Here is a 25781-nt window from a genome sequence, read left to right on the forward strand (position 1 = left end):
TGAGCAAAGTATTAACTTGATTTAAGCATAGCCTTGGGGTTAATGATGTGGGCTCTAGACTCCAATTGCCCAGTTCAAAGCTTGGCTCTGTAATTTACCATCTGTGTGCCAGTGGCAAGTCACTTCATTTCTCTGTGATCAGTTTCCTTAGCTTTAAAATAGGGATGTTGATGATGGTAACTATGTTATAGGGCTGCTGGAAGGTTTAGCTTAGACAATGAGCAGCATTTAGAGCAGAACCTGGGACATGAGTAGCACTCTGATAGTCATTTATAATTGTTCTTTTAGTGTAGTAGCTTCTTCTTATTATTCTTTTTTTTTTTTTTAAGAAAACCAATTTTTCAGATTCTCACGTGATAATAGTAAAACTTTTAAAATCTAGAGGGTGAGCAAATACACAACAACAGGAGACTAGCAGGAAGTCCGTGACACTTCTGTACTGGGGTGGGCTCACCACTCTCCATTGCTCTCCCAGAGTTGGGGCAGGGCTTTCCCTTCCACACTGGTGCCCCTCTCCATGTCAAGGCTTGTTTCAGGGGTGCTTGTGAGTGATGGCCATTGAAAAGGAGGCTGTCCCCAGTGGGCAGGTGGGATGAGCTCAGCAAATTCTCTGGACACCTATTGGATGCCAGCAATGGGTGAGAACAAGTGCAGGCATTGATGGAGGCCTGCTGACCCCAACATAGTACCTGCAGATATCAGACATAGTCTGTGACTCCCTCCTGCTTCTCTACTCAATGCCTTGGGTCTTGACCTCTGGCCAAGGTCACACACCCCATCCTCTCCTAGCCTTCAACTCCACCATCTCGCATCTCTGAAGCCCAGTGCAAAATGAAAATGTAGAGCCTCTTTTTTGAAAATTATTAAAAATTCAAGATGGCCACAGCACATCATTAGACCAAGAGCAGGTCCCAGAAGCAAAAACCAACATCTCAGCATCCCACTTAAATGTGCTCTGTACCTAAGTTATTGAGATATAATTCACATAAAATTCACCCTTTAAAAGGACACAATCTAGTGGTTTCTAGTACATTCACAAAGTTGTGCAACCATCACCACTATCAAATTCCACAGTATTTTCACCCTCAAAAAGAACCTTCATCTCCATTTACAGTCACTTCTCATGTCCTCCTGCCTCAGCACCTGGCAACCAACTAATCTACTGTCTGTAAGGACTTGTCTATTCTGAACTTTTCATATATGTAAATTGAATCATACACTATGTGGTCATTAGTATCTGACTTCTTTCACTTCGCATAATGTTTTCAAGGTTCATTCAGGATGTAGCATGTATCAGTACTTAGTTACTTTTTATAGCTGAGTAATATTCCATCATATAGATATAGTACATTTTGTTTACCCACTTATCCATTGATGAACATTTGAGTTGTTTCTACCTTTTGGCTATTGTGAATACTGCTGTTATAGTGTACATTTGTGATACAAATATATACAAATGTGTATATATATATATATATATATACACATATATACATACATATATATATGTATATATGTGTATATATATATATATATATATATATATATATATACATAAAAGCCTAAGCAACCATTACGACCAGTCGACCAGAACAACTGGTCGCTATGATGTGCACTGACCACCAGGGGGCAGACGCTCAATGCAGGAGCTGACCCCAGGTGATCAATGCACTCCCACAGCCAACCTCCTGCAGCCGGCCAATCTCCCATGGTCCCTCCCCCTGGCTGGCCCTGATTGGCCCTGATCGCCAGCCAGGCTGAGGGATCTCACCCATGCACGAATTTGTGCACCAAGCCTCTAGTATACAAATAAATATATACAAATGAAATTATATATTTGTGTACAGGTTTTTGTGGGAACATATGTTTTAAATTCTCTTGTGTATATCTAGGTGTGGGTCTAATTATATCTTATATTTAACTTTTTGGGGAACTATCAGACTATTTTCCAAAGCAGCTACAAAATTCTTACATTCCCACCAGCAGTGATGAGGGTTCCAATTGCTCCACATACTCATCAAAACTTTTTTTTTACCTGTCTTTGTATTATAGCCAGTCTAATGAATGAGAAGTCATTTCTCATTGTGGTTTTGATTTGCATTTCCCTGGTGATTAATGATGTTAAGCATCTTTTCATGTACTTACTGACCATTTGTATATCTTCTTTGGAGAAATTGCTACTCATATCCTTTTCCTATTTTTAAATTGATTTGTCTTTTTATTGTTGAGTGGTAGAGGTTCTTTATGTATTCTGGATATTAGATATAAGGTTTGCAATTATTGCAAACCTTTATCAGATATAAGGTTTGCAATTATTTTCTTCTGTGGATTGTCTTTTTACTTTGTTGATAGTGGAGCATGTTTCTTTTAGCATAAAAGTTTTTAATTTTGGTGAATCCAACTTATTTTTCTTTTGTTGCATGTGCTTTGGTGTTATATCTAATAAACTATTGCCTAATCCAAGTTCATGAAGATTTACTCCTACATTTCCTTCTAAGAGTTTTATACTTAGTTTAACTCTCACCTATAGGTCTTTGATCCTTTTTGAGTTAATTTTTATATATGGCATGAGGTAGGGGAAATGTAATTTTAATTCCTGCTCAGTGTCTGAATAATCATGCGCCCCTTGGTAAATTCTTGAACCTAAATTTCAGTTTCCTCATTTATAAAGTGGGAATAACAAATAGTACCTAAATCGCAAGGTTATAGTGAAGACAATGTTCATAAAGCACTTAGCACAGTGCTTGAAGCATCCTAATTGCTCAGTAGTTATTGTGAGAAATTCTCACCTATCCGAATTCAAGTAACTGTACTCGAAGACATAAAGCATGGCAAAACCGCGGCTCCTTGGCCCCTTGAGTGTGGCTCTTTTACAAAATACCACGTGTGGGCGCGCACAGTGCGATTGAAACTTCGTGGCCCATGCGCAGAAGTCAGTTTTTGGCTCTCAAAAGAAATTTCAATCGTTGTACTGTTGATATTTGGCTCTGTTGACTAATGAGTTTGCCGACCACTGGCCTAGACAAAAGGAGGTGGAGACAATTAGAAAAGACCTCAGTTCATTTTTTTAAATAGCCCAATTGGAGACAATAAGACCTAGGCCTGTGGTCGGCAAACTCATTAGTCAACACAGCCAAATACCAACAGTACAATGATTGAAATTTCTTTTGAGAGCCGAAAACCGGCTTCTGCACATGGGCCGCGAAGTTTCTGGTATTTTGTGGAAGAGCCACACTCAAGGGGCCAAAGAGCCGCATGTGGCTCGCGAGCCGCGGTTTGCCGACCGCTGGTCTAGGCGGATCTTCCTGGAAAATGTGCTATTGGTCATGGGCACAGTTTTTTGTTCTCATACCCTTTCCATTCCTCCTCCACCCCCATCCTGTTTGCCCTGGAGAAATTCAGTAACCCGCTGGCCACAGGCTGTTTCTTTTCTAAAAGTTGATTATGCTGCAGAACAATTCTACACAGAGGCCTGTCTCCTACAGTTATTATTGTTACAAAATGAACATTGAGTGAATACTTTTATCGTGGAGGTGCCAGAAAGATGGGCAGCATTTCTAAGAAGGTAGTTGGGATCAGAGAAGGGCGAGGAGGCTTGCTTAAGTCTCCCCGGAGGAGCAAGTCTAGGATTGTTACGGTGTGTCTGCCTCCTGTGCACCGCGGCCTCGCGATCCCCTCTGGGACTGGTAAAAATTCTAATTCCCGGGCCCTATCCCAGCACTACTGAAAGGAGCCCGCTGGGCACGGGGTCGCAGATCTGCATTTGTATCAACTTCGCACGCATAGCACTTCTGCTGGGCAGTGGTCCCGACTGCAGCGCAGCCTTCCGCCTGCGGGGGGCGGCCGAGGGGCCTGGGCGGCCGCCGCGGCTGCGCAGAGTGGTCCTCGCGCCGGGCCGCCCCAGCCGGATCCACCTGGCTCAGCTGACAGCTCCTGAGGCGGAAGAGGCGGTGCGCAGGTTGAGCCGGGCGTCTCCGGACCGGTCGGGCTAGAGACTTGAAGGGGCATCGGGCTAGGGCGGAGGGCGGAACCTTCGGGCCCGGCACGGTAGGCTCGCCGGAAGGAACGGTGGAGCCAGCGCTCGGTGCACGCGAGACCGAGAAGGGCGGCCGGGCCGGGGCAGCTCAGTGGGCTCCAGCCCCCCAGACACCGGACGGGGCGCCCCTAGTCCGGCCCGGCTAAGACCGCGCCCCGCCCCGCCCCAGGGCGCTGAAAGACCGAAGGGTCCAGTCCCGGCTTCTTCGGGACCTCACGCGGCCGCACTGCGCCCTGTGTCCCAGCGCGGGGGCAGATAGCGAGGCTTGGGCCTGCTCCCCGGGTGTAGGTGAGTCGCACAGACTACGACTCTGCACGCTGGTGGGTGAGCGGTGGAGACGCCGGCGGCGGCGTGCGGATTCCGGAGCCGGGCTGACTCCAGCTCCGGAGTCCCCAGGGTGTGGCCCGGGAGAGGGAGGAGATTTTCCTGGGCCGCAGGGGAACCGCGGAGGAGGGGCTCCCCTCCCCGGTGTAGCGGTTTCCAGTTTGCCAAAACTAGTGTTAAACTGGAATTCTCTCTGGTCTGATTGCGCCAGGATTTATTCTGGGTCCTGTGTTACAGGTGAGAAACAGGGTGGGCTGAATCCAGATGTAGTTAGGTATTAGCTGTATGGCCTTGGGCCGGGAAAGGACTTAAAATGCCATTTTTCTCATCTGTGTAATGGAAATAGTGATAGGACTTGCTTCCTGGGTTGTGGGACTCTAACAGGAGTTAATGCATTTAAAGGGCTTACACACGGTAAGAGCTCACCAAGTATTAACTGTTCTTGCTGGTTTGGGTTATTATTGTTGTGTTTGAGTTATTGATATAAGATTTTTTTAAATTGAATTTATTGGGGGGTGATATTGGTTTACAAAACCATACAGGTTTCAAGTGCCCAGCTCAATAAAACATCGTCTGCACACTGCATCACCTCAAGCAAAGTGTTCGTCCCCATTTCCTCCCCTTTGCCTACCTCCATGTTCTTGCTTCTAGTGGGATGTGGCAGAGCAGTTACTGAACTGTATGATTCTGGCTCCCCATTTCAGCACACTGCATCTCACTCCAATTCACTTCTAATTTTTTCCAGTGTCTAATGCAAGGCACTGCCAGATGCTGAGAACAATACACACACGCAAAAGACTTGATTCTCACCCTTAAGGAACGTATGCAGTCTGGTAGGTGAGAAAGTGCAAACTATTGTAACGCAAGGTGGGCTTCAGCCCCCCAGACATTGTCACAGGAAAGTTATATTTAAAAAGTTTGCTGGATTTTTAGACAGGCACGACATCTAATTAGAAATTTCTACATAGACTAGGGGCTTTGGAGGTGGGTCTGGAAGGCTAAGTGGATAGAATCAAAGGGAAATGTAGGTCAGCGACCTGAATTAAAGAACTGGGACCCCCATGGCAGCTTCAGAAGCTGGGGTGTGGTGGGGTAGATCATGAGGAACAGTTGATGGGAAACTGCGTGGAGTAGATCTCAATCCTGGCTGCACATAAGATCACTGATATCTGATTTAACTGCTCAGGTGGCTCTAATGTGCAGACATTATGGAGCAAACTAACCTAAAACCAGAAACTATAAATTCATCTCTCACCCCATTTGTAAGTATTTAAATAGGAAGAAACAGCTTAATTATGTTAAGCTTAATTACTACATCTGGTAAAATTGTTTAAAATTAAATAATGTCATTTGAAAGGACTTAATACAGTACATAGTAGGTGCTCAATAAATGTAAATTGATTCTGAATTTCATTTATAGCTTATTTGAGAGTCATACATCTGAGAATCTGTTTTTAAAATTATGGTTTCATATCATACTTTTGCATATAATTTTGGGGTGTTCATAGGATTCTCCATAACTTATCTATGGGCCCTTCACCCTCACTCCCAGCTCAGAAGCCTGGCTCTAAAGCATTTATTTTTTATTTGTTTATTTTATTTTATTTTTTAATATATTTTTATTGATTTCAGAGAGGAAGGGAGAGGGAGAGAGAGATAGAAACATCAATGATGAGAATCATTGACCGGCTGCCTCCTGCATGCCCCCAACTGGGGATGGAGGCCACAACCTGGGCATGTGCCCCTGACTGGAATTGACCCTGGGACCCTTCAGTCCCCAGTCTGACGCTCTATCCACTGAGCCAAACCAGCTAGGGCTCTAAAGTATTTAGCATGAACTTAGCCTTTCCTCGCTACCCTGAGGGGGCCCATACAGCGTTGCTCTTGGTTCCCACGCAATTTAAAGGGAAACTTTCACAATATCCAAAGCCCTTGGTTTCCTGCAAATAAAGGAGGAGGATGTCCTCAAACTCTTTGCAGCAGGAACCCACTGAGGTGGCACCAATCTTGACTTCCAAATGGAACAGTACATCTACTAAAGGCAAAGTGATGACATTTGCATCATAAATCTGAAGAGAACCTGGGAGAAGCTTTTGCTGGCAGCTGGTGCCATTGTCACCATTGAAAACCCCGCTGATGTCAGTGTCATATCATCCAAGAACACTGGCCAGTGAGCTCTGCTGAAGTTTGCTGCTGCCATTGGACCCACTCCTATTTCTGGGCACTTCACTCCTGGAACCTTCGCTAACGACATCCAAGCAGCCTTTGGAGCCAAGACTTCTGATCCCAGGGCTGACCACCAGCCTCGCACAGAGGCGTCTTCTGTTAACCTGCCCACCAGTGCTCTGTGTAACATAGACTCTCCTCTGTACTATGTGGACATTTCCATCCCTTGTAACAACAAGTGGGCTAACTCAGTGGGTCTCGTGGTGGATGCTGGCCCGGGAAGTTCTTCGCATGCATGGCAACACCTCCCGTGAACACACATGGGAGGTCATGCCTGATTTTTACTTCTACAGAGATCCTGAAGAGATTGAAAAGAAAGAGCAGGCTGTGACCCACGAGACATTTCAGAGTGAATGGCTGTTCCAGCTCCCGAATTCACTGCTGCTCAACCTGAGGTCGCAGACTGGTCTGAAGGCGTGTAGGTGCCCTCTGCCTATTCAGCAGTTTCCTACTGAAGACAAGTGCTCAGCTTGCCACTGAAGGCTGGTCCGCAGCCACCACTGCTCAGGCCACTGAATGGTTAGGAACAACTACTGAATGGTCTTAAGCTGTTCTTCCACAAACTCTTAACAGAATGGAAATAAGGTTGACAGAAAATAAACAGTTTCTAAAACAAAAGTTTGCCTGTGTGCATGTGTGTAAGTGCTTTTAAATATCCTACTGTCATGCTTAAATTACCTAATGTGGAGTGTCCCTTTGCAGGATTAATTCATTAGCAGTGAGAGGAAAAACTGGAGGGGGGGTACGAAATGAAGGAATAGAAACAGCAGAAGAGGAAAGGAGAAACAAAAACTGTAGATGTTTGTAAAGGTTTTGTGATACCCTCTCCTCTCACGACCTTGACGTCTTTCTCAGCTCCTCCCAGGGCTGAAGTCAATAAGATAAGACTTGTCTCGTTACCTTGATGGTCCTTCTCAGCTCCTCCCAGGGCTGAAAATGTCAGATAAGACCTCTCTCTGCTGGATACATGCAAATGCCCTTTTAACCATGTGACTCAGGCTGTTCTGGGAGAGTAGTATGCAGCTGCAGATTAGGATCGACTGTGTTTGATTTAAGTGGCAATAATGGAAATTCAGAATTTAAACTTGGGGAGGGTGCTAACACCATCTTTTGTGTTTTTTTTCTGTAGATGGCAGGATTTCTATAGTATATCTAGTATGAGTTCCGCATCTTGGCCTCTTATCCAACTTCAGCAGTCTCATCTCCACCGTCTGGAGAATAAATGGGATATTTGCATGAATTCCAGACTCTGAACTGAAATAGACTGCAGTGTTCATATTCTTTTCTTGTTATTATTAACAGGTACTAAATGACCTCAAATGGAACATGTCATTGTCTTAGATAGGGATACAGCATAAGCAGAACCATTTTCATATGTTGGAACAAAATTATTTTTTGAAAGTGCCATTATTTTAAATGAATTTGTCTAAATTTTGTAGTGTCACCTTTTATAACGTGAAAAGCCATGTCCTAACTTAGTTTTGTACATTTCAATAAAAATTTTTTTTGTTAAGAGGGAGAATATTTGCAAATGCAATTATAGTCCCAATATTTTAATTGACAGGATGGTAAATTTTTGTTGTTGTTTTGATTAAACTATTTCCATAGATTCTCATTCATTTTTTTTTTTTACATTTAAGTCATCTGAAATTGTGGTGCATATTTTAGTCGCTGTGATTAAAAAGCATTGATTCACACTTTAATTGTAGCATATTTGTGTTGCCTAAAATAATGATAAATTTTAAACTTGATTTGACAAAATTTGGTATTATTTCCAAAATTTAATGTTACTTTGCTGCTTCCTGAGTTACCTAATTCTCTTATATAGTATCTGTGCCTATAACATTTCTAGAACAGGGTGTTCTAAACTGGGAGTAATTTTGCCCCTTCGGAACATTTGGCTATGTCCAGATATTTTTGTTTTGTTTTTTAAATATATTTTTATTGATTTCAGAGAGGAAGGGAGAGGGAGAGATAGAAACATCAATGATGAGAATCATTAATCAGCTGCCTCCTGCATACCCCCTACTGGGGAGTGGCCCACAATCTGGGCATGTGCCGTTGACTGGAATTGAACCCGGGACCCTTCAGTCCTCAGGCCAACAACGCTTTATCCACTCAGCCAAACCGGTTAAGGTGTCCAGATATTTTTGATTGTTACAACTCTTTTTTTTTTGTATTGTTACAACTCTTGAGGGAAAGACATGCTATTGGTATCTAGTGGGTTGAAGCCAGGGCTACTGTTACACATCCTATACAGAGGACAGCATCCTGCAACATAGAATTACTTATTCCGATGTCAACAGTGCTGAGGTTGAGAAAACCTGCCTTAGAGATTCCTGTGGATGTAAAAAATTCATTTATTTTTTAAAAGTATATCAAATATACTGTGACTTCTTTTGTGGGCAGGGCATGTTGCTAGGTTTAGTGGACAAGCCAAACTAATTTGGGATTTGTCCTTAAAAATTTTTTTTACATTATGCTTTCCCCCTAAATTAGTCATACTAACTGATAAAGTCAGCAGTTAGAAGCACCACTGTCATTCTTTTTGAAAAAAAGGCTGTTACTGTTGCAAAGCTACTAGAATATTAGACATGCCTGTCATATTTTAGGTTAGCAGAATAGTGAGAATATTGATTAATCCTTTGCACTTTTTTCTGAGGAAATTTTTAGTGTATGTGTGTTTGTGTGCTGCTAGACTTTTCCAAACTCAGCCTTTCCTATTCTTAACTGATTTGAATAATTGTCTTTAGCTCCTCAGAAAATTAAATGTCGGCAGAAGATCGAGAAGCTCAGGAGGATGAATTGCTGGCCCTGGCGAGTATTTATGATGGAGATGAATTTAGAAAAGCAGAGTCTGTCCAAGGTGGAGAAACGAGGATCTATTTGGACTTGCCACAAAATTTCAAGATATTTGTGAGCGGTTAGTTAACAATATTCTCTTAAACTGATTTGTCTAAATAAAGATTATTCTCAATTTCTTAGTGAAACCTAAATTATTTATTTTTCAATTACAGTCTACATTTAGTATTATTCTATATTAGTTTCAGATGTACAGCAAAGTGGTTAGAATACCATGTACTTTAGAGAGTGGTTCCCCCAATGCTTCAAGTACCCAGTTGGTCCCATACTTAGTTATTGCTGTTATTAACTATATTCCCATGTTGTAATCTACATCTCTGTGACTCTTCTGTAACTATCAATTTTACTGCTTAATCCCTTCATCTTTTTTAACCAGCCCCCCTCCCTCTCTCCACTCTGACAACTGTCAGTCTGTCGCTGTATCTATGAGTTTGAAACCTAAATTATTTATCACCTTATGTTTTTAAGCATCAGTGATAAATGGTATTATTACAGATTTAGTGCATGTTTCTGTTTTCAGTGAAAATTGAACTGGGAGGTAAACAGTTTTCAGTTTGATTCCACCTTTTGACCATTGAATTTAGGATATTACCCTGCATATTCCATGCATCCTAATCTTCTAACTAGCAGTTTATCAGCCACGACTCATGGGCCATTAAATAGAGATAATAAAAGAGGAAATTAAATAATGTATGTGAAAACACTTGGAAGCTTTAAAGTACCATGGTGGTGGTTAATACTATTTGGTTTTCAGAATCATTTAAACCAGAGGTCGCTAACCTTTCAGACCCAGTGGTCCTCGGACCACAAGTTGGCAACTGCTGCTCCAAAGGTTTCCTTAAACCAGTGGTCACCAACCTTTCAGACCTCATGGACCACCGGTTGGCGACCGCTGATTTAAACTACTATAAACATGTGAGATGTGCTATTACTCTGTGACCCTTTGCTTCAGAAAAACAAAAAACTGCTTTATTTGATACAAACATTTACAGGAGACTTGGATGCACACTTTCTCAAATATTTCTATTATAAAGGCATTGAGAAAAGAAAGTGTGATAATGTAAAATGAAACTTTGCTTGTGAGTGTTGTGTGCTGTATCTTGTCCTCAAGCCTGAGATCATTATGTTGGAACAAATTGTCCCAACTATGATTCATGGGTAGTTGATATATGCTGGTCTAAGTAGGTCATGGCTCTTTGACAGGAATAAACATGCTTTTCTCTAGATTGTGTTTTTAATCATCTACTGTAAAACAATAACAAAAGAAAACATTGTGCATTACTTGCTCTTTACTGTTAGGAATTGTACTCAAAAGTGTATACAAGAATAAGTTGTGTATCTTCATTATAAATTTCATGGTGCTTAATAGATTTTTCAAGGGCTTACAAGATTTTTTTTTTAAAAGGTGGCGGCTAATAAGTTAAAATTAGGAAATAGAAAGTGCTTTGGGGGAGGGTTTTTATCCCCTCAACAAAAGCATTAAGTCTTTCTTGAGCACTGCTCAACAGTAATGGACACTCAAGTATTGACCAACTGATCCTTTCTAATCTTTGTTTTTGGTTCAGGCAATTCAAATGAGTGTCTCCAGAATAGTGGCTTTGAATACACCATTTGCTTTCTGCCTCCACTTGTGCTGAACTTTGAACTGCCACCAGATTATCCATCCTCCTCCCCACCTTCATTCACACTTAGTGGCAAATGGCTGTCACCAACTCAGGTTAGACCCGAAACTTAATTTCTCTTATCCATTTTTAGAAACTTAAAAAATCATCTTTAATTGAAGACTACCTTGATCTTGACTTCAATGCATGGAGAACAGATGGCTTTGATTTTGTAATTTTTTCCCCTTGCCTTCATGAATCCTAATGTTAATGGGTTGAAAATGTTTGGTGCTTTAGAAAGGAATGGCAGTAATTAAAATTATTAATCATTATGCATTGCAATAGGAGTAATTTCTAATCAAGTATATTGTTTCTTTTCTTTTTTTGCTATTTTCCCACTTACTCTGAATTATGATGAAACTATAAGTTCCTCTTCATTTTCCTTAGATGTTGGAATTACTCTTTTTTTCTTAGTTTCTTATTCATTCCTTAAAAGAAAGATTTAATTGTAATTAGGAGGACTAAAATTGATCTAATATAGTTAGAATAAACACATTTCTTAAATAAACATAATAAGTGCTTTTATTTTTAAAGCTCTGAATAATAGGAACAAATAATTGTTGGCTGGTCTCTCACATCCGTATGATTACACAAAAATAGAAATGTATATGATTCCTGTAGATAGCTATTGAAGGCTTGAGACTTTATATTATGAACAGTAATTTCCTCCCGATTATATAACCTTTTCTAGTAACAACCTTAACTCGTGATTGAGACATAAATATGACTTGAAGCTAATATAGAGTGTTCTGGGATAGATAATGGATCAATAGCAGCTACTTTTCTAGAAGTCATGATGAAGATTGATAGATTGATGTATATTAAGACAAAAGCTGTCAGAGTTATTGACCTTAAGGAGCAGCTTGTCAGTCTTTCCTTTTTGATCATGTATTTTTCAGTTCCTCTCTTCTCCTTGTCCCAATAGTCTAATCTTTAGATAAGAGTGCTTTTATAAAATTGAGCTTAAAATTGAGGTTTAAAAACAAAATTAAACTTAAAAAAGATAATACACATAGAATAAAAAGGAGTATTACCTTACATTCTAATAGCTGTGCCAGAGGCAATACATGCTAGACAGTGAATTATTTGCCCACTTCCCAATATTAAAGGCTATTTGACATTTAGATCACTGATAGTTGACTAAATTATTTAGATATTTATAGTCCCATTTCTCAAGAGAACTCCTGATACTTTATATCCATGCGTGTGTAACCACACAAAGACAGATTAATAGGGTGTGTGGCTGTAGTTTCAGATTCAGTCAAATAGAATCTACTTAATGCTAGCTTTGGAGGGTGTGGGCGAAGAGAGTTGTTCATTATTTTATGTTATATAGCTAAAATTACAGTAGGATTTTCTATCAAATAAAAATTTTGTGTATATAATTGACATTTAACTCGTCTCTTATACTCCGTCTTGGTTCAGTTCTTGTTTGTTGCTGGGCCCTGATTCCTTGGCATTATGAATTTCACCTGTTGATAGTGAAGTTGACGCATGGACCTGTCTTTCACTGAATTGGGGTTGGTAAATAGAAGGGAACTAGGCTTAATTTTCTTGAATTTTCCATTTTTCCTCCCCCAATATATATACATGCACAATCTCTCTTTTTCCTTTTCCTCTTTCTATCTCCCCTTTCTCACATGTATGTATATCCCCGATGCCTCTTTTGAGAAGGGGCTGGAGAAGAAAAGAGGATAGAGGAGAATGGCTTCTTCATTGGATTTGGCTCAAACAGAACTCAAAGCTTCCCTTTTAGTGTTAGTGTTTACTCCATTTTACAGCTTTCAACAGGTTTCTAAAAAGTGTGGTCGATCTTATAAGCATATTCATGTAAATGTGGAAAATCACTAGTGGTTTAAGTTTATGCCTGTGTAGGGTTGAGTGAGCAGCAAGGAACAGAAAATGTAGTCCTTGTTCACTTGTTATTTAAATTTACAAAATTGATTTGCATCTGGAAGACTTAATTTTTTTTATGTTTGCCTAAAAAGAAAACCTGCTTGTAATTCCTGAGTTCTGCTTACAAATATTTCACATTTCTAATAGAGAGTCCTCTTATATTGGTCATTCAAATAAAACAGACTACTTCTAAGGTAGAAAAGTTGAAATAGTTTAAACTTTGGTTGCTTACCTTAGAAAGTGTGAATTTTCCCTATGGCAGCCAAACCACATTGCAGGCTTGTAATCATGTCCAGGTTCAATATCAGTCTGTCTGCCTCCATTAAACAGGTTCTGGTATAAGCCGAGATTGCTTAGTTAAAACCAGCTTGTAAATCTGAGTAACAAGGACTCCGAGGTTGGATCCTGTTACTGATCTTTTCATGAGTTGACATTTTGATAGGACTTGGAAGAATTAATTTTAAAACCTTTAAACTGTTCTCTTTCTAACCATTATTGCAGGGTATCTATAGGGCTAAGGCTCGACAGGAATAGGAACAGTTAATTTTAGAACTGGATCTCTTTCTCCTACAAGAGGTCTATAGCAATATTAACACAAAGGACAGTTAAAGAACAGAAAGTCCTCCATGCAGCGGTGCCTATGTAAACCTAGTTCTACATGTTGTGCAGTCATACCATCTCTCTTGTTTTCATGGTACTTCCTCTAGCTTCTGACTTTGTCTTCTACTATGGCTCATGTTGCTGAATAATTTAAGAAGTGATCCGATAAGAATATTGGTGCTGTTTTATAGCACAGTTTATCACAGCAGTGAAAAAAAATCATTTTAGGACGTGTGAGAGCCTAACTTAAAGTTTCAAGGGAAAACAGGAGTTGAAGGCATCATGATCTTTCCAAACTCACCTGCATCCTCGTGTGTTTTCTCCTAGCTGTCTGCTCTCTGCAAGCACTTAGACAACTTGTGGGAAGAACATCGTGGCAATGTGGTCCTGTTTGCCTGGATGCAGTTTCTTAAGGAAGAGACCCTAGGGTACCTGAATATTGTCTCTCCTTTCGAGCTCAAGATTGGTTCTCAGAAAAAATTGCAGAGAAGGACGGCTCAGGCCTCTGGCAACACAGAGCTAGATTGTAGAGGAGCAGCTGGATCTGCTGTAGACCAAGAGGAAGTTGTGGATGAGAGAGCCGTGCAGGATGTGGAATCATTGTCCAATCTGATCCAGGAAATCTTGGACTTTGATCAAGCTCAGCAGATAAAATGCTTTAATAGTAAATTGTTCCTGTGCAATATCTGTTTCTGTGAGAAGCTGGGTAGTGAATGCATGCACTTCTTGGAGTGCAGGCATGTGTACTGCAAAGCTTGTCTGAAGGACTACTTTGAAATCCAGATCAAAGATGGCCAAGTTCAATGCCTCAACTGCCCAGAACCCAAGTGCCCTTCAGTGGCTACTCCTGGTCAGGTAACTTTACCGACAGTTGCATCCTAATTTTATTTGACAAAGGGAGACATCTTCTCAGGAACTTCCTTGCTAGGGCTCATCAGGGCATTCTGAGGTCTCGGAGCCAGCCCACAAGTTGTTTCACTGTGTCCATCAATAATACTATGGTCTTGCCTAGCCTGCATGGCTCGGAGGTTGAGCTTTGACCTATGAACCAGGAAGTCAGGGTTTGATTCCTGGTAAGGGCACATACCCAGGTTGTGGGCTCGATCCCTAGTATGGGGCACGTAGGAGGCAGCAATTCAATGACGTTCTCTCGTCATTGATGTTTGTATCTCTCCCTCCCATTCCTCTGTGAAATCAATACAAATATATATTTTTTTAAATTAAAAGAAGGAGTTAAAAAAAAAAAGAATGCTATGGCCTTGCCCTGGCTGGCGTTACTCAGTGATTGGAGCGTCAGCCTGCACACATGTACCTGGGTTGCAGATTCAATCCTTACCCCTGGTCGGGGCACACATGGGAGGCAACCAATTGATGTGTGTCTCTCACATCGATGTTTTTCTCTCTCTCTCCTATCTATCTCTCTCTCTCCCTCCCTTCTACCATCTCTAAAAATCAATGGAAAAAAATATCCTCACTCCTCGGGTGAGAATTAAAAAAAAAAAAAAAGAATGCTATGGTCTTTACCATTTAAGCATACATAAATGCTTTCTTTGTTGGCCTCAGAATGGGCAGTCCTCAGCAGGGATGAATGTTGAAAAGGTGTAAAGAAATTCTGGTGACTTACTTTGTATATTTACTAGAATGCCATTGACCTTGGAGAATCACTGCCTGTCTTTGTGTGAGGTTGGGATCTGAAGGGGATAACTGTTGGAATGGTTAACTGAGTCATTTATAGACTGTAACATAAGGACAGCCTGCTTGGTGTGATTTTAAAAAATCAAATTTATGAAGGCATAAATGTACCTATTTAAAGTGTACAGTTTGCTTAGTGTGTTTTTTAAAGGTATTTTTAGAGAGAGCGAACATCAATTTGTTGTTCCAGTTATTTATGCATTTGTTGGTTGATTCTTGTATGTGCCCTGACCAGAGATCAAACCTGCGACCTTAATGTATCAGGGCTCTAACCAACTGAGCTACCTGGCCAGGGCCAGTTTGCTTATTTTTGACAAATGTGTAGATCCATGTAACCACCATCTCAGTCAAGATACAGACTTGCCATACTTGGTTAGATCTTTTTTTTTTTTTTTTTAAATATATTTTTATTGATTTCAGAGAGGAAGGAAGGGAGAGGGAGAGAGAGAGATAGAAACATCAGTGATGAGAGAGAATCATTCATAGGCTGGCTCCTGCACGCCTCCTACTGGGGATTGAGCCCACAACCTAGGCATGTTCCCTGACCAGGAATCAAACCGTGACCCCTGGTTCATTGGTCAACATTCAACCACTGAGCCACAGCAGCTGGGCTTGTTTTGATCTTGAAGTGAGGTAGAGGGGTTTAATTTATATGCATCTGATTTGCCCCAGCAGCCTAAGTATATCCTCAGGAACAGAACTGGTTGGGAAATTGTCAAACCTCTGTGTTTTAAAATATTTTACTCCAGGTCAAAGAGCTAGTAGAAGCAGAGTTATTTGCCCGTTATGATCGGCTTCTTCTCCAGTCTACCTTGGACCTGATGGCAGATGTGGTGTACTGCCCCCGTCCATGCTGCCAATTGCCTGTGATGCAGGAGCCTGGCTGTACCATGGGCATCTGCTCCAGCTGCAATTTTGCCTTCTGTACCTTATGCAGATTGACCTACCATGGCGTCTCTCCATGTAAGCTCACTGCAGGTAAGTTGTAACTGTGAACTCAGTTCTCTTATCCCCTATCCCCCCACCAAAAAACCCCATAACTTATCACTTCAGTTTTCCATTTGGAAGTATTTATTCAACAGAAACTTTTGTGTTAGATACTGCCCTAGCTTCGGTGTATATATTAGTGATGAAATGCCTTCATGAAACTTACATTTTAATGGAGGAGACAGGCAAACAACATATATAAAAATATCAGATGGTAGAAAGTGCTAAGGAGGAAAAAAAAATAAAGCAGAGATAGGATATGAAATGTTCTGAAGGGAAAGGAGCTTGGGATTTTACTTTGGAAAGCCAGGGGAAGCCTCACTGGCAAAGTGGTTTGAGTAAAGACTTGGAGGAATTAAGGAAACAAGTCATAGTAGATATCAGGGGATAACAGTCCAGGGAAGGAATGGCAAGGTCATTTTTATCTATGAACGTGAAATACTGTCTGTTCTGGCTGGCAGATGCATAGCTGTCACTCTTGTTTCCATGGCACATATGTCTGATCAGTCATCAGGTGCTTTCTCACTGAGCTCAGGGAGCCTCAGAATCTTCCTGATCACAGCACAGCACTTCAGAAAGCCGTCCTCTATTGAAGTAGACACACGATGCGGAATCGGTTTGCCATTTCTGATCTAGATGAGGATTGAGAAGGCAGGTCCTTGACATAGATTTAACTGGCCTCTGGTGACTTAGTCTTTCTCAAACTAACAAGGATGATGATAATAGCTACTTCATAGGGTTATTGTAAGGAAGAAATTAATTTGATTGCATTTTTCAAAAGTATGGGTCCTTGCCCAACTGGTGTGACTTAGTGGCTGAGCATCGACCTATAAACCAGGAAGTCATGGTTTGATTACCAGTCAGGGCACATGCCCTGGGCTTGCAGGAGGCAGTTGATCAATGATTCTCTCTCATCATTGATGTTTCTATCTCTTTCCCTCTCCCTTCCTATCTGAAATCAATAAAAATACATTTTAAAAAATAAATAAAAGTATTGGTCCTTGACAGAGTAGAGAAGAAAAACTAGTCCTTCGCCATAGATAATTTGAGAACAGTGGGCCAGTACGTGTGAAAGGCAAAGTGGTAACTATTTTTATTTATTTATTTATTTATTTATTTATTTATTTATTTTGGTGCCCTTGACTGGACTTGAACCCACAGGCCGATGTTCTATCCACTGAGCCAAACCAGCTAGGGCAAAGTGGTAACTATTAATGCAGTTATTATTATTATAGTTACTAGTTGGCTCTGTTAGAGTGTTATTATCTCCAAGAAAGTACCCTGAGGAGAATGAGTAGGTGCTGCCAGTACCTAGAGCAGAGTCTTGTAGTGGCTCAGTAGATGGGTTGAAGAACTCACCACAGCATAATTATAAGCCATTTCTTAGATTTCTGTAACCTTAGCATTGAGAGGCTAAAGTACATTTCACGTATTTCACAGCATTTGAGGAAAGAATCAAAGTTAGACTTAGGGGCTTCAGTAAAATTTGGCATCTGATTCTATCTATCTATATATTTATAGATACTAGATTTTACCATATAAAAATATATGAAATACTAGCATTTTTATTATTTTGAGAACATTAGAGCAATAACCTTTGTCCTTAATAAGCCTAGGAACACAAAATAACTAACATTGTTGAGAGTCTTTACTTGATCCTGTTGAAAAATTAAGGTAATAGGATTATGAACAAAGGACTTTGGTGTATAAGTAAAGGCTTTGAGAATGGCTGCTTATTCATTTAAGTGATAAATAGGGATCAGATTGAAAAGTATCAAGGGGAAAGGTGTCAGGAGGAACTTTTTAGTAGCTGTGGTTGGTAAATTTTATTCACTGGCATTTTTTTAATATACCAAATTAAACAGTCTTTGCCCTTAAGCCAAAGGTGCTTTTGTTTATTTGGTAAACCTTGTTATTATCAAACTAGGGGCCTGGTGCATGGATTTGTGCACTGGTGGGTCCCTTGCCCGACAGTCTGACAACCCGAAGGTTCCCGGGGTGCGAGAGGGCACTCTGCAAAGTTTCTGTTGCTCGGTAGCTCCTGCATTGAGCGTCTGCCTCCTGGTGGTCAGTGCGTATCATAGCTATCAGCCTGTTGGCCAGTCGGCCTGTCGATTAGGCTTTTATATATATAGATGGTGAATGATGTTGAGGTAGTGGAAAATCAGTGTCTGTTTCAACCTTTGCGTTTTTTAGATAAGTCAACCCTTAACTGTACACTACTAGTTGTACAAACATATCAACATTAGTAAGTCAAAATCAAAGGAAAAAGATAACCTGTTATTCTACCACCTTTAGCAAATCCAACTTTTCCAGTTGGAGGATTCCTTTTTTGTTCTTTGTTATTTGTGCATGTCTAACTTTACCTAGTCATAACCTAAATACCCTTTTTTCTGGATTCTGTAATGAGTATTTTAATTGAGCTGTAGCCATCCTAACTATAGTTTTTAATAACAGTATCCTACCTAATAAAAGGGTAATAGGCAAATTAACCATCACTCCGTCACAAAAATGCGGCGCCCAAAGCCACAAGATGGCGGCGCCCAGTCCTCTCAGCCCCACCAGAGTCCCTCAGTCCCTGGGGGTGGCCACTGAGAGCAGGCAGCATGAGCAGCCTGGTGGAAGGCTTGCTTTGCCACTGCGGCAACGAGGCAAGCATTCCGTGCCCGGTCGCGGATAGGCCTCTTGGCCGCAGAGAGCCTCTGGGCAGCGGGCGCAGAGCGGCCAGGCCCCACATAGAGCTACTGGTGCATGGATTCGTGTGCAGGGCTACTAGTTATGTCATAAATGGCTCCTTCACACATAATTACTTCCTTGGACATTTAATTTGTTTGCCATTGTTATGTGCATTTCCATGCATATAACTTTACTTTGAATTATTTTCTTATGATAAAGTCCCAGAGGTAGCATTATTGAATAGTCAAAGGTTATAGCCATTTTAATAGTTTTTAATCAGCATTGCAAAGTTATATAAAAGTTAATTTTCCATTTCACTTTCTAGAGAAATTAATAGACTTACAAAATGAGTACCTGCAAGCAGATGAGGACAATAAAAGATTTCTGGAACAGAGGTATGGTAAGAGGGTGATTCAGAAGGCACTGGAAGAAATGGAAAGTAAAGAGTGGCTAGAAAAGAACTCAAAGAACTGCCCAAATTGTGGGACTCCCATAGAGGTAAACAGACTCGCAGGCATGTTACGATCGTCTCAAGAAGCCTATTTATTTTATGACTAAGAAAACACATTTTGGTATTTAACCCTCTTACTTGGAAGTTGCAAATTCACAACTTAATATTGTCATTAATTTTAAATGTATGTCAATGTCCCTTTTCAAAGTGCTTTCATACAGTGACAGTTGTTCTCACACTATATCTTCCCCCCCACTTAAAATTGAATGGGTTATGAGGAGGCCATACTAGAGCCACAGTCATCTCTTAACTCATCTATGATTTAAAAAAAATCAAGCCTGACTTCTCAGAACTTTTTATCCTAGAATTGAACACACCTGTTTAACAAGTATATGCTTAAGAAATGGGGACATTTTCCCTTCAGTCTGAGCCAAAGTACCATATTTTCTGGCGTATAAGACGACTTTTTAACCCAGGAAAATCTTCTATACACCCAGTCGTTTTATACGCCGGAAAATACGGTATATAAAGCTATTGCTTCTTGACAAAAATCTTAATATGTTTTAAAATGGAAATATATCTTTGTATTTGATTCTACTGTTTCAATCCATCACAGTAATCCTCTCGTATCTGTGGGGGATATGTTCCAAGACTCCAATAGATGCCTGAGGATGATACTAAACCCTATATGAACTATGTATTTTTCCAAAACATACATACATGCCCATGATGTTTAATTTATGAATTAGGCACAGTAATAGATTAACAAGAATAACTAATAAAATAGAATGATTATAATATACTATAATAAAAGTTATGTGAATGTGATCTTTTTCCATCAAAATATATTACTGTACTGATGTGCAGTGATACAAAATGAGGTGCATAATATAGGATTGTGTCGTAGTGTTAGATTATGGTTACTTGAATATGAGTGCGGCAATATGGAAACAGGCTATTGGGAAGGAAAGATTCACGCCCTGGTTGAGATGGTGCAAGATTTCATCTCTACTCAGAATGGTGTACAATGTAAAACATATGAATTGTTTATTTCTGAAGTTTTCCATATAATACAGGGTGGGGCAAAAGTAGGTTTACAGTTGTTCCTATGGAAAATACAATAATTAATGAATAATACAAGAATAAACTGTTTTGCATACTCACAACTGTAAACCTATTTTTGCCCCACCCTGTATTTTTGGACCATGGGTTGAGCATGGGTAGCAAAACTGCAGATAAGGGGGTACTGCTGTCTATCTGAACTGAACCTGGTGGTCATTCCCTAATACTCCATTAAGGAAACTGACATTCTATTTAACCAATTTAACTACTTCTGATGTCTCAGCCCTATGATAAAGTGGAGGACTTGATACCAAATGTTTTTTAGATATATGTAAAAAGTTTAAAATCACATATATTAAATCCAAACATTTTAATTAATCTAACTACATTTTCCCTGTACAATAACATTTGGTTTGTATCGAGTTTATCAGAAGAAAACTTGCTAAGTATCTAGTTGTAGGAAAGCCTGCTAAATATTTCTATTTCACTTGTAATGCAAGAGTTGGCATTAACTAGCTATCAATGTGTTACCTACCATAGTGTTCAGCTCTGTATGAGGAAAGGGACTAGGAGAAGGTTATACTGAGTCTTTTTTGGCATGTGCATTTCTCTTTTGCTTTTACAGCCTTGATATTTTCCCCTTTCTGTCTTTCCCACCAGAAATTAGATGGATGTAACAAGATGACATGTACTGGTTGTATGCAGTATTTCTGTTGGATTTGCATGGGTTCTCTCTCTAGAGCAAACCCCTATAAACATTTCACTGATCCTGCTTCCCTGTGTTTTAACCGGTACGTACACACACAATTCCCTAGCTCAGCAGCAGTTTTTGGCCCTTGATTTGCAGACCACAGATCCAGTGTTTGACTTAGTGCTTTGCTTATTAGAGAATTCTCTTACACACTTCCCACATACATGAATTTTTATATTATTTTCTTCGAAATGAGGTTTATGATGAAAATACGCTACCTGGGAATTTTCTTTTTTTGTCCTCAACTTTTTATAGTGAAAATTTTCAAATAGAAAAGTTGAAAGGATAAGACTGAATAGTAGGATAACGTCCACCAAAATTAATAATTGATAGTGTTTTGCCATATTCTTTTTTTTTAAATGTGTTTTTATTGATTTTTAGAGAGAGGAAGGGAGAGAGAAACTTAGATGTGAGAGTGAAACATCTATTGGCTGCCTCCTGTATACCCACTTCTGGGGATGGAGCTAGAAATCTGGCATGTGCCCTGACTGGGAATTGAACTGATGACCTTTTGGTTCATGGATTGATGCTCAACCACTGTACCGCACTGGCTTGACCTGTTTTCTCTTATTTTTCAATTAAAAATTTCTAATGTTTGTTCTCTAACTTTTTTGCTGAAGTACTTGACTCTAAGTTGGAGATATGATACTTCATCTCTAAATGCTTCCATGTGTATGGCCTAAGAAAATTTTTCTACATAACAATACTTAAAAAAAATTAATGAGACCTGTACGTGTGGCTCAGTTGGTTGGGTGTCATCCCCTGCACTGAAAGATTGCTGGTTCACTTCCCAGTCGGGGCACATGCTCAGGTTGTAGGCTTGCTCCCCAGCATGGAGCATGGAAGTTTCATTCTCACATCAATGTTTCTCTCCCTCTCCCTTCCTCTCTCTCAAAAAAATAAACTAAAAGTCTCAAACAAATGAAAGACAATGGCGTATTATCAGCTAATAAACTTATTAAAAACCTTCCAGTTATCCCTAAAAATACCTTTTAAAGTTGTTTTTATTGAAACAGGATCTAATCAAGTTCAGTCATTTTATTTGGTTCTGTCTCTTAAGTCTCTTTTTTAAACGTCTATTTCTTCTTTAAAAATATATTTTTATTGATTTCAGAGAGGAAGGAAGAGGGAGAGGTTAACATAAGGGAAGGAAGACAAGTTGGTAACTATAAAACATACTAAAAATGGAGAATGCATGGACCATGAAGATAGAGAGAATGGAGTAATTAGCATGTAATAGAGTTATAGTGTCTCAAAAGAGTTCAACTTGTAGGTTGCTTGATTTCCCTAATCTTGGCTTATTCCACATATTGTGTGCATTGAGTATCAGTTTTGTGATACCCATCTTCCATTATTTATCCTTGGCCCTAGAGAGTTTGTCTGGATCCTAAAAGGGCTATTCTAATAAGCTTTAAGGCAACTGTTCAGAGGGACCCATATTTTAGTCCTCAGTGGAAGATTAAAGGAGAGGAAAAGATAAAGATGTTATCTGAGGAGTACAAAAAGTATTTTTGAGACAAGATAAATTATAGTTTCTTCCAAGCTTTTAACATTGTACCTTATTATATGCTTCCAGGTTGTTCTATGCTGTGGATGTTGATGAAGATATCTGGGAAGATGAGATTGAAGAAGACTAGTTCATTCCTACTGCTCCAGATGTGGAAGTGAAATGGTTTGCCCTAATCTTTTGCTGAGTATACAAAGTAACTTTGCAGGATATTTCGGGTTACCATTCATTCACTCTTCCAATGTAGAATATGAGGAGAACGAGGTTTACATTTTCATGTGGCACTACTGACTAAGGCACATTCATACATTTTTCAGTGTAACATAATGGAGAAAATTACAAGCCAAAGGTTCATAAAATGAAAACTAAGGCATATTAAATATTACCGTATTCCCAAAACTCTGAATAGTTAAAAATTTAAATATTTATTTTCTTCCCCAAGCTTTAAGTAAGGAGAAGGGGTCAAGAGTTCAACTTATAGACCCTTTTATCTCTGAGAAGCATCCCTTTAAACTTCTGTGGGAGTCTCCTTACGGCTGGGTGGTTAGAAGCCTTATTAAAATTGTACCAAGAGCCTGATCTTACTCCATGTTACATTCCTTCCAACCTAAATTTTTGCTAAGTTCTTTTTGGAGGGAGCCCTTTATAGCTGATTGGATGGCCCAGTGCCATTTTGGTCTACTGCTTTTCAGAATAGAAATTTATAATTTAAAAAATATTATATAATACCACAAATAATGTGGGTCACCTGATACTGCTTTACAGAATAGAAATTTATGATTTAAAAAATATTCTATAATACCACAAATAATGTGGGTCACCTGATACTGCTTTTAAGAATAGAAATTTATAATTTAAAAAATATTCTTTAATACCACAAACAATGTAGGTCACAGATATACCAGGTGATGTATAGTTCACTGATTTTGAGTCAAGTCTATTATTTAATGACACTGGCTCAGAAGAATTTCAGTGCTGTTCAGCTTTCCTGAGCAGTAGAGCCTAAATTCAAAACAACTTGTCTTTGCCACCTTTCATTCTACATTCTCTCTTTTACCCTCACCCAGCCTTCTGTTGGTAAGGACAATTTTAATATCAACTCCATCAGCTCATATTTTTATTTCTATTGCTGGAATAAGAGAAAGCCTAATATATTCATTCCCAAGCTGAACAAGCTGAGCTTCCAATTATGTGCTTTTTGAACTCCACACTACTGTAGTTCAGTCCTAACTTTCTAAATTCTTTTTATAGGTCTTCTCTAATGTGCTTTGGGATTTTGGTTTCCCACCTATTTTTTGCAACAGCACTGTTTTGGAGGATAATTTTGGCTTGCCTAGATCCCTATTTCAGGGTTTTGTTGGCTTTTTGAAAAATTGTCTTTCCTTTTGGTTTGGTGAGTGGTTTGGTAGCAAAATAAGATTTTTTTGAAAAAGGGCAGAATTCAACTGCAGCTATGAAAATGTTCTTTTTTCCTACCTTGTCACCGAAAATTGGGGAATCATTTTTAACCATTTTATGTGTGTGTATCCAAAGAGTCAGCAGAGACTATTTCTGGATTGTCAATGAGGATGCTTAATCTTAAAAATAAAAATAATTTAAAATTGTCTTATAATTATAGCAGAGTTGCTGATAAGTGTTCTGTTGCCAAAGTTTGTAAAGTTTTATTTTTGAGGCATGAGTTATGAGCTATCTTTAAGATGGTGAAGTTTTGGGTAGAGTACTTTTGTCTCTGAGTATAATGAAAATTGGGGTAACCCCCTGAGTGCCCTAGAAATAATTACCTTGTTAAAGATTGGTATATCAAGAAAGTACATGAACAGAGGAGTATTGTACATAATTTAATTTCATGAAGGCCATTTTTACAAGTGGACAGAGATTTACCATAAATTGACATGAACCTCATGAGTCCTTTTGGTGAGAGTGAGAGAGCAGAGGGTCCCTTTGCAGACTGTCAGTTCATCCTGCCCAAAACTAGTTTGAAGAAGCCACATCTCTTGATTTTATGTAAAAGGTTTGGATGTAGAACTGATAAATGAAAATAAGTTACTGAATGACTTTTTAAGTCAAAATAGAGGTTTTGTGACATTTTAAGCTTGTGCTTGAACAAATTTAAGAGCCTGCCTTTGTCAGTTGAGATGCATCTTGTCCCACTTATTTTTTTAAGTAATGTTTTTAACTTAAAATAAATATACTTTAAATACACATCCCTTCCTGTTAAGAATGATAGAGAAAAGACTTGGTGGCCACATTCCCAGACCTATAGCATTAACAGCAAGGTCATTTTTTAGTTATAGCGGGTTCTAGTTTACATTAGACATTAATATACTTACATTTTTTTTGTTGTTAAGAGAATTAATCAGATATGGTAATCATAAAGCCATTCATGTGGCTGCCTGCTTTGGAAGGGAATTAAAAAATTTTGGCAATCCCACGAAGTAGTAATTTTGCCATAAGCATCACCAGCAGGTGGCAGCAGTTGCCATGTTATAAAAATTGAGTAAATGGTTAAGACTAGTAGCATTTTATGTCTGGTATTTTAATTTTCCTTATTGTGTTTCATTATAGTCTGTTATACACATTGATGAGTAGAATGACATCCTAGATAATAAAACCCTAATATGCAAATCGACTGAACAGTGGAACTACTGGTTCGCTATTATGCGCACTGACCACCTGGGGGCAGACACTTAATGCAGGAACTGCACCCTGATGGTCAGTGTGCTCCCACAGGAGGAGCGCCGCTCAGCCAGAAGCCGGGCTCACAGCTGGTGAGTGCAGTGGCGGTGGCAGCAGTGCTAAGGAATAGCTATCCAAGCAGTAAGGAGTAGCAAGCAGGCGGGCAGTAAGGAGCGAGGGGTCCTGGACTGCGAGAGGGTGCAGGCCAGGCTGAGGGACCCCCCTCTCCCCACGAACGAATTTTGTCCACCGGGCCTCTAGTCTAATAATAGCAGCAAGGCAGAAACAGGAGTATTACCAAATACTGTAAGGCCACTTAAAACTGTATTTGAACCAGTTGACATCCATTTGTTATACAGGAAGGTGGCATTCTT

At 39.7% G+C, this 25781-nt stretch overlaps 1 protein-coding gene across 6 annotated transcripts; it reads left to right on the forward strand.

The window, feature by feature from the left end:
- Positions 1–3931: 3931 nt before the first annotated feature.
- RNF14 (ring finger protein 14) lies at positions 3932–25356 on the forward strand. 6 transcript variants are annotated; one of them, XM_028146542.2, is made up of 9 exons: positions 3932–4324; positions 7716–7888; positions 9340–9509; positions 11014–11165; positions 13933–14460; positions 16047–16275; positions 19286–19458; positions 21134–21264; positions 22801–25356. In XM_028146542.2, the coding sequence occupies exons 3-9, from the start codon at positions 9356–9358 to the stop codon at positions 22859–22861; spliced, it is 1428 nt and encodes a 475-aa protein (XP_028002343.1). In that variant the 5' UTR covers positions 3932–4324; positions 7716–7888; positions 9340–9355; the 3' UTR covers positions 22862–25356. The 6 variants fall into 6 exon arrangements, with proteins under 6 accessions (XP_028002343.1, XP_028002352.1, XP_054573962.1 ...); XM_054717987.1 differs by lacking the exon at positions 3932–4324 and adding an exon at positions 4334–4597; XM_028146551.2 differs by lacking the exon at positions 7716–7888.
- The last annotated feature ends 425 nt before the right edge of the window (positions 25357–25781 follow it).

Source organism: Eptesicus fuscus, chromosome 6 (genome assembly GCF_027574615.1).
Source record: "Eptesicus fuscus isolate TK198812 chromosome 6, DD_ASM_mEF_20220401, whole genome shotgun sequence".
Classification (NCBI taxonomy): Eukaryota; Metazoa; Chordata; class Mammalia; order Chiroptera; family Vespertilionidae; genus Eptesicus; species Eptesicus fuscus.

What these genes read in the sequence shown, in the direction of transcription:
- RNF14 (XM_028146542.2), top strand. Translation starts at nt 9,356, where the DNA reads ATGTCGGCAGAAGATCGAGAAGCTCAGGAGGATGAATTGCTGGCCCTG. An exon ending in AATGGCTGTCACCAACTCAG is followed by an intron (nt 11,166 to 13,932) that starts GTTAGACCCGAA and finishes GTTTTCTCCTAG; the next exon opens with CTGTCTGCTCTCTGCAAGCA. An exon ending in GCTTCCCTGTGTTTTAACCG is followed by an intron (nt 21,265 to 22,800) that starts GTACGTACACAC and finishes ATATGCTTCCAG; the next exon opens with GTTGTTCTATGCTGTGGATG.